This window comes from Patagioenas fasciata, chromosome 11 (assembly GCF_037038585.1).
Source record: "Patagioenas fasciata isolate bPatFas1 chromosome 11, bPatFas1.hap1, whole genome shotgun sequence".
Taxonomy (NCBI): domain Eukaryota; kingdom Metazoa; phylum Chordata; class Aves; order Columbiformes; family Columbidae; genus Patagioenas; species Patagioenas fasciata.
Window position 1 is genome coordinate 3,999,349 of NC_092530.1, and position 12,254 is coordinate 4,011,602.

At 50.0% G+C, this 12,254-nt stretch overlaps 1 protein-coding gene across 1 annotated transcript in view; it reads left to right on the forward strand.

Moving 5' to 3' along the window:
* The first annotated feature begins 624 nt into the window (after positions 1-624).
* LOC136106355 (olfactory receptor 14J1-like) overlaps positions 625-12,254 on the forward strand; it is a 36,306-nt gene continuing 24,676 nt past the window's right edge. The window contains exon 1 of the mRNA XM_065846682.2: positions 625-715. Coding sequence (XP_065702754.2) covers positions 625-715 — 91 coding nt within the window. The remainder of the gene's footprint in view (positions 716-12,254) is intronic.

A 12,254-nucleotide genomic window follows, 5' to 3' on the forward strand; every position in this document is an offset into this window, starting at 1 on the left:
TCCTGTCTCTCCGTTTTAGACAAAATGAATGTCTTTGTCTCTGAACATCATGGGTGCATAAGCAGACAACAAGGCCAGCTCAGATGGGGACACCTGACACAACCCTGACATTTCTGTGTGTGACTCCAGAAAAGCACGACTGTCCCAGTGAGATTCATCTCAGCTGCCTTGGACAGGCTCATTGCAAGTGGTCCTGTCTGTTACATCACCTGTGCCCACGATTCAGGATTGTGCTCTGTAAGTGCCACAACAATCAGAGAGGTCCTGGGGTCCATGGCAAAGGTAGATGTCAAACCCTTCTTTGAAAAGACAGGAATGAGAATTGGGAGAATTACGGGCTGATCCCTGGAAAAGGGATGGGACACGTCCTCCTGTAGCCATTGCCACGCTCTTGAAGGACAGGAAAGGGATTGCTGAACCCAAATGGGCAGGGGAAAGAAAGGCATGTTGTGGACATGGAATTTTGCAAGGCCTCAGACATGGTCTCCTGTGATGTCCTATAGGCAGATCGGTGCTGTCTGGGCTGAAGTGGACGCTGGGTGGGAAGTTGGCTGAACAATCAAGCCCACATGTCACCAGTGGTACAAAGTCCTCTGTGCAGCCATTTACTAGTGACAACGCTCAATGACCAGCACTTTGACAAATGTCTTCATTCTCCCCCTCTATGATGTGACGCAGTGCACTTTCAGCTCCTTCGTGGATGATACAAAGTTGGGCAGACACCTTGACCAACCTCACCTGGTTCACCATTCCTTGAGCAGGAGAAAGAGATGAGTTATTCTGTGAGTCAACGAGTCTTTGTCTTGGATAAGTCTTCGAAGAAAGAGTAGGTAGCGGTAGAAGAAAAAAAGAATTTAAAGAAGCAGAGGAGGAAATCTAAAAGTTTTCAACATAAATACAGCACTTCCTGTGAAGAATATTTCTCCACTCAAAACAGTAGCAGGAAATAAATTACATGAATTTGATAAACAAACATATGTTTATGAGGTCAGATCCTGGGCCATAAGGAGAGGGATGGATGGGTGTGGGGTGTTATGAGTTCAGTTGTGTCTCAGACACTCATAATCCAGTCAGAATGATGTGGCTGTGAAGGGGACAGTGAGGTCAGTCCTGTCTCTGGAGGTGACAGCCAGGCAGCAGGGACATGGCTGGGAAAGAACCTCTGCCTAAGTGCCCACAGGCACTACCCAGGAAAAGGCCTTGGAGACGGGTTGTCATGTCCATCCCACCTGAGAACATGACGGGACAGCAGCAGGAACATGGTCGTGTCTGTCAGAGAAGCTGAAAAGCCAGTAGCAATAATGGGATTTAGGAGATCATGGTGTGGTGACCTCTCTCCGGTCAGGTAATAGACCACAAGTAGACTAATAGGTTGGGTTCGCTGCATGAAGAACAATTTTTAGAGATGGCTGAGTTTTCCTTAGTAGAAGAAAAAAAAAAATGTCACAAAATGCAACTTGAATGATGGAGACTGGATAGCAGGAGGAAGAAATGTCAGTGGAAGGGCAGTGCTGTGGTGCAAAAGGTCACCCAGAAGGAACTGGATCAGCCCATGGTTTGTGTTCCAAAGAGCAGCCAGTGAGGGTGCTGATCTTCCCTCAGCCTTGCACACCCACATCCCACGGTCCCAGGAAAAGCCCTGAGCCGTGTGTGAGGGACAGGATCCCCCTTCCCATTGTCTGGAGGTCATGGCTTCTCCTTTCAATTTTTGAAAGCAAACCAAGGGGTTTCTCAGCATCAAAGCTGAAGAAAAGACTAAAAGGAGACCTCATGGTGGCTACAGCTTCCTCACAAGGGGAGAAGGAAGGGTAGGTACTGATCTCTTCTCTCTGGTGACAAGCGACAGAACCCGAGTGAATGGCAGAAGATGTGCCACAGGAGGCTTAGGTTGGACATGAGGAAAAGATTCTTCACCCAGAGGTGCTGGACACTGAACAGGCTCCCAGGGAGGTGTCACGACCCCAACCTGACAGTGTTCAAGAAGAGACTGGACAACGTCCTCAGACACATAGTGTGAACTGTGGGGTGTCCTGTGCAGGGACAGGAGTTGGATTCGATGATCTTTGTGGGTCCCTTCCAACTCCGGACATTCTGTGATTCTATGAAATAATAGGTCAAAAGTCCATGTTTTCATTGCACAGATGAGATGTAACCATACACATCGTGTGCATGTCCAATGTGTGCATGTGGTGAGATAAACCCAAGGGAGCACTGATGCTGTCAGCTATTCCTTGGGGTGCCATAAAGGTCAGTGGGACAGAGATGGTGTTCAGGGGTCTCTTCCAACCTGCGTTATTGTAGGATTCCATTAATCTTTTCCTTGGAGAGCTCTTTCACGTCAGAAGAGACAAATGAAGATGAAGAAAAAAACAGAGTCAGAAGCAGTGTAAATACAGCAGCTCCTCTGAGGAACGTTTCTGCACTCAAACCCTTGATAGGAAAACTATTCGATAAATTTGATGAAAGCAGCTGAGTTTGATCTGCTCACACACTGGACCACAAGGAGGGTGATGGCTGGGTACGATGCCATGTGGTCACTTGTGTCTCAGGAACTCATAGTCCAGTAGGAAGCCAATGGCTGTGGAGGGCACTGTGAGGTCACTTCTGCCTCTGCAGGGGATAGGCCAACAGCAGGAACATGGCTGGGAAAGGACTGTGAGGTCACCCATACCAGACGAGCAATCGGGCCCAATCAGCATGGCTTTGTGAAAGGCAGGTCCTGCTTGACCAGCCTGATCTCCTTCTATGACAAGGTGACTGGCTGAGCAGATGAGGGAAAGTCTGTCGTGGGGAGTGAATCCGCCACACAGGCTGTGGGTGTTGTGTCCTTAGACTGCAGTAAAGCCTTTGACACCGTATCCCACAGCATCTCCGGGAGAAGCTGCAGCTCATGGCCTGGATGGTGTATCTGCGATGGGTAAAGAACTGGCTGGAGGGCATATTAGAGCCACTGGTCCCCTTCCTGTTCACATGGGCATCTCTTATATGCGTCACTGCTCTCTGTCCCAGTGTACACAGACACAAGGCCTTCTCCACCAGCTCCTCTCACCAATGCCACTGTTTTCTACAGAACCCTCATCCTTGACTGTGGGATGCCCAGAACAGCCCTCATGAGACACTTTGACAAAGTCTTTTTTCTACACCATCCCCACATCCCTGCTCAATCCCCTCATGTACAGTTCAAGGACCAGAAAGGTTGGGTACAAGTGGGGCATTGAGAAAAATGGTCAGGAAAGCTTCCCAGTGCACAGAGAGCCCATCAACATGTTGGCCTGCTGTTCTCTTCTGAACAAGACCAGAAGACCTCAACAGCATTTGCTGTGTCCCAGAAACTCACCTGGAAGATTGGGATATGGAGAAAAGGTTTGTTCTGGGAAGGGGCGGACAGGTGCTGGTGGAACTGGCTGGTGTGACCGTGAGACATCTCTCAAACCCCTCAGAAAAGTCATGGCTCTCAGGGAAGTTTCATGGTCCTCTGAGAAAAAAAAAATATCAAAAATGACTTATCACAGAATCATAGAATAGTTGCGGTTGGAAGAGACCCTTAAGATCACCGAGTATAACCATAAACTAATTCTGGCACTAAACCACGTCCCTAAGAGCCTCATCTGTATGTCTTTTAAACACCTTCAGAGATGGTGATTCCACAAACTCACTGGGCAGTCTGTTCTGCTGCTTCAAAACCCTTTCCTCAAAGAATTTATTCCTAATATCCAATCTAAACCTCCCCATGTGCAACTTGAGGCCATTTCCTCTTGTCATATCACTTGCTACTTGGGGGAAGAGACCAACACGACCATGATAAAACCTCCTTTCAGGCAGTTGTGGACAGCGACAAGGTCTCCCCTCAGCCTCCTTTTCTCAAGGCTGAACAACCCCAGCTCTCTCAACTGCTCCTCACAAGACTGGTGCTCCAGACCCTTCACCAGCCTTGTCACCCTCCCCTGAACTCTCTCCAGCACCTCAATGTCTTCCTTGTCATGAGGGGCCTAAAACTGATCCCAGGATTGAAGGTGCAGCCTCACCAGTGCCCAGTACAAAGGGATGATCACTGCATTAGTCCTGCTGAAACTCGGGTTGAATCAAGGCTTGAACACCTCGGTGTGACCCAGTTGGTGACAGGTTGGACTGCAGACTCCTGAGGTCCCTTCAACCTCAGTTCTCCTATGGTCCCATTGTGATGTTGGGCTGTGTTTCTAACTGGAGCAGAGCAGACGATGATGGGGCAGGATCCACCTGTGCTGTAGGTGACCATCTAAACCAACATCTCAGCCAGTGAACCAGCCAACACCTCAGTGTGACTCGCTCTGGGCAAAGTGTGGGGAATCCTGGGCAGGGAAGGTTTAGGGGGCATGGGGCGCTATGCAAGAGACAAAATGATCTTGACTTCATGCTTACAGGCCCATCTGATGTCAGTTAATGTCAATGAAAATTAGAATAAGAAGAACTGAAGACAAAGATCCAAAGCAAAGGAAGGTGTCAACATACTTTTCTTTACTTTTTCTGTTTTCTTTTGGGGGGTTTCTTTTCTTTGAAAAGGAAAAGAGTTTTCCAGAACTGGGCATGGGTTTAGGACACAATTGTCTTCAGCTGCAGGGACACAAACACCTGGTGGCAGTGTGGATGCCCTGGGAACCCCTGCCCAGGCTCCACCTGCATTGCAAGTTGCTCTGGTCTCCCCAGGTCCTGTGTGATAGATGCCAGTCCCAGGCCAGCACCTCAGATACACTGGGGCCCCTAAAATGGCACTATCTGATTATGGTGAGAGAGCTGATGACTGATGTTTGTCTGGAAAGGTGTACATTATTGTTGTTTTGTTTGTGGTTTGTTTTGTTGTTGTTGTTGCTGTTTTGGTTTTGGTTGTTGTTATTGTTTGGTTGGTTTGGGTTTTGCTTTGGTTTTGTGTGGATTTCTGTTTCTTTTGTTTGGTTTGTTTGTTTGTTTTATTGGATATTTTTGTTTAGTTGTTTTTTAAACATATTAAAATTTAGAAGGAAAAAGATGGCAGATGATGGAGAGTGACCCAGAAATGACCTCAGCCAGCTCCCTCAGCACTCAGAAGAAGTGTACGAAGGATAGGAGAAGAAATATTGGTCTTCCCCTGTACTTCTACTACCAACACTCTATTATTTCATCTCCCTCATCATTCAGGAGTTCCCACCTCTCCTGATTAAATGTCCATGTCAAAGGACAACTTTCCAGCACTGTCTGGATGTTTGCCCTTCCCAGTGCTCTCAGGTTTCTCCTCCACTTGCTCTTTGGTCATTCAGTTCCTCTCAACTGTCTGGTTTCTGCTTTGAGCTTCAGGGAGTTACAAACTTACCTTGTTCTTCAGAGCTCTAATTAACATGGCAGTCAACACGTTCATTGTGTTTATTTCTATCCTTTCGTGTGTCCCTGTCTAAACCAGTTCTTGTGTGGATGTCCCTTGTGGATGGTGGACCTCATCAGATCCAGCTTACACACACAGCTGAGGAAAGTGTTTTACTGTTTATTAAACTGTGCAGTGTTTGCACAGGAGAGCAGGTGGAGCTGGTGCACAGGAGCTGCAGCATCTCCTGCAGAGCTCAGTGGAGAAGTCTGATGTGAGGAAAAGTGATGCAGTCTCTGGTGGCCAATGAGGGAACCGGCAGACTGGGGATGGGGGGTGAGGAGCGAGGTTGTCCATACAGTGTCCAGCCTCAAAGGACTGTTCTCCTGCCTGTGCAGATGTCTTCAGGAGACCCTCGGGATCAATGTCCAGTGTAGAATGCTGCTGTCACTTCTTCTATACACTGAAAAATGACAGAAAATACCCTTGAAAGAAAACACCCTCCTTTATGAAATCTTATTTGCAATCTTCATCATTGAGTGTCCCACTGAACCATTCCAATTAGTTCTACAAGTCTTTTGGATATGCAGAATATTACAGAAAGAAACATCGCTCGTTAGGGCTTTCTGTGTTTTAATGAGCCCCATGGCGTATTTGGTGCTGAGTCCATAAACCACAGATACCAAGCACAGACTGAAGAATCTGCTCAAGAAGTCCAAGTCAGAAGCAAACTCCAAAGTATCTTCAAGCATTAATGGGCCCCACTGAGGGCTGTTACTGACAAAGCCTCCCCAGGGACTCGTTAGAGCAGATAATTGGAGGCAGTGATTGCATCAGGCAAAGGCAAAGTGAAACAGCTCTGATGCTGAGAAACCCCTTGATTTGTTTGATGAAGGACAATGGCCAAGCCTTGAGCCCCTGCCCCTAGGAAGGTAGATCCTGTCCCTCACATGTGTCTCAGGGCTCTTCCTGGGGATGTGAGGAGTGTGATGCCCAGTGCAGGGCAATGGTGTGACACTCCATGGGGGTGCAAGGAGGCAATGGGGTGCCATGGCCAAGAAGAGAGTGGACAATCTCCTCACACACACGGTGTGAACTGTCGTCGTTGTCCTGCGCAGGGACAGGAGTTGGACTCTATGATCCTGTGGGTCCCTTCCTACTGAAGACATTCTATAATTCTATGAAATACTAGGTCAAAAGTCTGTGTTTTCATTGTACAGATGTGATGTAAGCACACACGGCTCAGGGCTCTTCCTGGGACCCTGGGAGTGCAAGGCTGACGGAAGGACAACACTGGTACAACAACTTCCAGCTTCCCCATGGGGCTGCAAGGAGGCAGAGAGGCCCCAGTGCCATGAGGACAACATGGCTTCTCCTAGGCCTCCGTGACAGAGACAACTGCCATGGCCAAGTGGACAGAGATCTGGGTTCTTTGAGTGCCTTCCAGCCTTGTCAGCCTTGAGAACCCAGCTCCAAGCCCTCTTCCTGGGTAGGACCTGTGGGCATGTTGACAGAGGTTCTTTCCCAGCCATGTCCCTGCTGCTGGCCTGTCCCCTCCAGACACAGAACTGACCCTACTGTCCCCTTCACAGCCGTACCCTTCCAACTCAGTTATGAGTTCCTGAGACACAAGTGACCTCATAATACCATACCCACCCATCACCCTCCTCATAACCCAGGCATAACACAGGACCTGACCAGATTAAACAAATATATTTCCTTCTAACTATTTGAGTGGAGAAACATTCTCTTCAGTAACTACTGTTTTTATGTTGATACCATCTCCACCTCTGCCTTTTTTTTTTTTTTCATCTTCAAAAACTTGTCCAGGGAAAAGATTCATTGAATCATAGAGTAGGTCAGATTTGAAGAGATCCCTGAACATCTCTTGTTTCACTCTCTTCCTCAAAGCATGGTGACCAAGTGAGGTTGTTCAAGGTCTCCACTCAGTTTTGTGTCGTCTCCATCACATCATAGAAAGGAGAATCAAGACCTTCAGCAGTTTCGGCCCAAATGCTGGTCACTGAGGGATGACACAAGTAACTGCGCAGAGGACACTGCATCACAGATTATATTTGGGCTTGATAGTACAGTGAACTTCCCACCAAGCATCCAGTTCTTCAGCCCAGACAGCACCAATCTGGCTATAAGGACACCAAGGGGGACCATGTCCAAGGCCTGGCACAATTTCATACACATAACATGTCTTTCTTTCCCCTGCCCATTTTGGTACACAAGTCCCTTTCTTGTCCTTCAAGTGCCTGCAGATGGCTGCACGAGGACTTGTCCCATCATCTTCCCAGGGACAGAGGCAGGCTAAGCAGCCTGTGATTCTTCCAATTCTCCTTCCTGCCTTTCTTGAAGATGGATTTGACAGATGCCAGGTCCTCCTCAGTTGCACTGTCATTTTGAAAGCGCAATCCAGAATCACAGGCCAGGGTGACGTAACAGACAGGAGCACTTGCAATGAGCTTGTCCAGGGCAATTGAGATGAATCTCACTGGGTCAGTGGGGTTTGTTCCCAGAGTCACACACAGAAATGTCAGGGTTCTGTCAGCGTCCACAACTGAGTTGGCTTTGTGGACTCTCACGTGAGGTAGAATCATGGAATCATAGAATACTTCGATTGGAAGAGACCCTTGGGATCATTGAGTCCAACCATAACCCAGCTCTCACACTAAACCACGTCCCTAAGAACCTCGTTTAAATGTCTTTTACAGCCCTCTAGGGTGGGTGACTCCTGCACTGCCCTGGGCAGTCTGTTCTACCACCAGACAACCCTGTTTGGGAAGACTTTATTCCTAGTACCCAATCTAAACCTCCCCTGGTGCAAATTGCAGCCATTTCCTCTTGTCCGGTCACTTGCTACTTGGGAGAAGAGACCAACACCCTCCATGCTCCAACCTCCTTTCAGGCAGTGCAGAGAATGAGAAAGTCTCCCCTCAGTTCCTGTTCTCCAGGCTGAACAGCCCCAGTTCCGTCAACTGCTCCTCATCACACTTGTGCTCCAGCCCCTCAGCGGCTTCATCACCTCCTCTGCACTCTCTCTAGTGCCTCGATGTCCTTCTTATGATGAGGGGCCCAAAACTGAACACAGGATTCAAGCTGCAGCCTCACCAGCACTCAGAACACAAACACTGAAGCACAATCACTCCTCTAGTCCTGCTGGCCACCCTATTCCTTTTACACACCAGGATGCTGGTGGCCTTTTTGGCCACCTGGGAACATTCTGGCTTATGTTCAGCAACTGTCAGTCAACACCCGCAGATCCCTTTCCTCCAGCCACTTCCCAGCCACTCATATCTCATTTGTACAATGGAAACATTGGCTTCTGACCTACTCATTCAGTGTCCTTGTGTTGAGAGATGAACACCCTCTCTCAGCTGGGGAGAAGAGCCAGTGAAGGAAGTGGCGGTTTTGAGGGGCTGGTCTGTGATGACTGTCCTGGGGCAACTTCCCCAGTTTGTCCCATGAACATGGGCACACACCAGACCCTGCTCTGCTGGTCCTTCAGGGCTCTCCCAGGAGGCCTGGCTGGCAGAGGACACTGCTGTGTGCCAGCCCTGCACACTCACACACTTCAGCTGTTCACTGGTGTTTTCTTCTTTGGGGCATTTGCCAGTTCAGCCCTCCCACCCCCTCCTGAATTGTGCCCCCCCCGCCCTCTTGCCGGTTGAGCCCAGCAGAGCAGCCACGCTGGAACTGGTGCCACAGCAGTGGGGACCAGTGAGAATGAAGGACAGTGAGAATGTTCATCCAGTCGACATGCTGAGCAGATCTCCAGCCCAGGCAGCTTGCAGACCCAGGTCCAGACTTGCTCCCCAGGACAGCATGAGACATTTGGCCTAGGGGAACCTCAGGAAGGTCCTGCTGCCACAGTGCCAGGGCCACCTGCCCCAAGCTGCCACCTGCAGCAAAGGGTTTCTCTTTCCACCTCTTTTCTGCACACATTCCGTGCCACACGCTTCTCCTTGAAAATCCCATCTCCCCACAGAGCCCTTTCCCAAGAGAGCTGAGCTATGCTGACTTTTCTGGTTGTTCCTGCACCCTCTTTCCATGCTCCATACAACCCCAACTTGACAGTGCTGCACTGCAGAGCAAGTGGACTGTGGTGCCCAGGGCCGTGGGGTGAGTCCGCAGATTCATGTTGGTCAGGATGGGAGGAAGACCCAGCTCAGGGCGGCTCCTACACACTCCCCCTCAGCACACAGACATGGCTTCTGCAGCTCCAGAGATCTCAGAGAGAGGATTCTGGGCAAACAACTCAGTGTGGGGTCCTTTATTTCATTTTATACACATAGAGAGTACGGCTCCTCATTTACACAAAGACGACGGGACACACCAGACAGGTAAACATGGACACAGCCATAAGATGACGATGTGGATAGCATTAATACAACCAAGAAGAGCAAACACCAAAGATAAGAAACAAACAATTAAACAAACAAAACAAAACAAAAACAACAATGTACAGAACTCAGGCTGAACAAGTAATACGTTATTGCAAGTGACATGCAGAAGAAGGAGGTCAGTTTGTTACTGCTTTTGAAAAGCAAACAATCAACAGTTTCCTTATAGACTCCTTGAGTTCCTTGTTCCTCATGCTGTAGATGAGGGGGTTCACTGCTGGAGGCACCAGCGAGTACAAAACAGAAACCACCAGATCCAGGGATGGGGAGGAGATGGAGGGGGGCTTCAGGTGGGCAAACATGGCAGTGCTGAGGAACAGGGAGACCACGGCCAGGTGAGGGAGGCAGGTGGAAAAGGCTTTGTGCCGTCCCTGCTCAGAGGGGATCCTCAGCACGGCCCTGAAGATCTGCACATAGGACACCACAATGAACACGAAACACCCAAATGCTACTAAAAGACTAACCACAATAAGCCCAAGTTCCTTGATGTAGGTGTTGGAGCATGAGAGCTTGAGAATCTGGGGGATTTCACAGAAGAACTGGTCCAGGGCATTGCCCTTGCACAGTGGCAGTGAAAATGTATTGGCCGTGTGCAGCAGAGCATTGAGAAACCCACTGGCCCAGGCAGCTGCTGCCATGTGAACACAAGCTCTGCTGCCCAGGAGGGTCCCGTAGTGCAGGGGTTTGCAGATGGCAACGTAGCGGTCGTAGGACATGATGGTGAGGAGAGAATATTCTGCTGAAATGAAAAAGAAAAACCAAAAGAGTTGGGCAGTACATCCTCTGTAGGAAATGATCCTGGTGTCCCAAAGAGAATTTGCCATGGATTTAGGGACAATGGTGAGATGGTGCCCAGGTCAAGGAGGGAGAGGTTGAGCAGGAAGAAGTACATGGGGGTGTGGAGGTGCTGGTCCCAGGCTATGGTGGTGATGATGAGGCCGTTGCCCAGGAGGGCAGCCAGGTAGATGCCCAGGAAGAGCCAGAAGTGCAAGAGCTGCAGCTCCCGTGTGTCTGTGAACGCCAGGAGGAGGAACTGGGTGATGGAGCTGTTGTTGGACATTTGCTGCCTGTGTGCATGAGGACCTGTGCAAGGAGGAAAAGACAGTGACACGTTAGGGGAGACTTCTCTGAGCAAAATCAGAGCTATTTCTCATACACCCTCTCCCTGATCCACAACCCCTTGTCCTTTTCCAGACCTCCCACCAACTCCATGGCTGAACCCTGGGTGGTGCTGGCTGGCGGTGCCGTGAGGAGCAGGACCTGTGCTTGCTGTCTGCTGAGGAGTCAGCCCTGCTCTGCAGCAGGGGGTCATGGTAATGGGGGGCAGGGGACAGTCCTGGGTTTCAGCTTTGTCAGAGGTCACCATGACATGTCTCACCATTTCCTGAAGTCTCAGCACCCCACGTTTAGTCCAGGACACACACTACTCATCTCACCAACCCAAAAGAATTTTCTCTGTTGCAGCGTTTCTGCGCTTCTCTGTGAGGCTTTTAGAAATGACAAAGATTTTGTAGGACAGGTGTGCAACCTGGAGGGAAGCTCACAGATTGGAAAGACACCTGAAGAATATATCCAAGTGTCCTAATGATGACATTTGATTCAGGGAGACTCAGCTCATTCCCCACACCCACAGACTGCATTGCCCACAGCCCACGGGGCAGAGCAAAGCTGGGACACGTGTTCCCATGGACACACCTGCAGGAAAGGACCCACAAGATCAGGCTGTGACTCTGCAGCTAAAACTGCCATCCCCAGAGAGCCTGACAGCAAGAACAAGATCCCAACAGCAGTGACCCAGAGCAGGGGAGCAAGAAGGAAAATGCAGTGAGGGTGGGTGTGAGAGAGGCCAGGGCAGAGGCAGCCGGGCACTCAGACAGCGTCACCCTTCCCCAGCTGTGCAGCCACCTCCCAGACACCAACATTGCCGGGCAGCTGCTCTCAGCCCCTGTGCTCTGCAGAGGAACTGGAGCTCTGGCTGCACAGGAGCTGCTTCATGCCTTGGAGCCCCCGGCCCTGAGGGCAGAGGCTTTGCTGGGTGGGAGAGGAGGCCAGGGGGCTGCTCACAGGAGGGATCTGCACTGCAGGGGATCACAGGGACTTTTCTCTGTTCTCCCTCCCATAACAATTCTGGGTTCAGTTTCCTCTCATTTCTGATCATTTCCCTCCTGCCTGGAGATTCTCCCCCTGGGAGGTGTTTCCCTGTCCATGTCTCTTCCCTGTCAGTGCTCACAGACCCCATCCCACCCTCTGTGCCCTCCCCCTGGCCCTACAGGTCCTGCCTGTTCACAGGGCACTGCCTGGGGGCATCTTCCTGTTTGCAGGTTGGAAAACAGGACAGGTCAGACTAGGCTGAGGGGTCCAGCCAAGGTGATGCAGGTGCTGTGCACAGGCAGAGGGGTGGTGAAGGGATGTTATGAGCCTTCTGGCAGATGTACTGATCACTCAGAGTTGCGGCTCAGGAATCTCAGTGACTTGTTTAAGCATGAGAGCTCATTTTCATTTTATCCTTTCCTGCACCTCCCACCCCTTGGGAT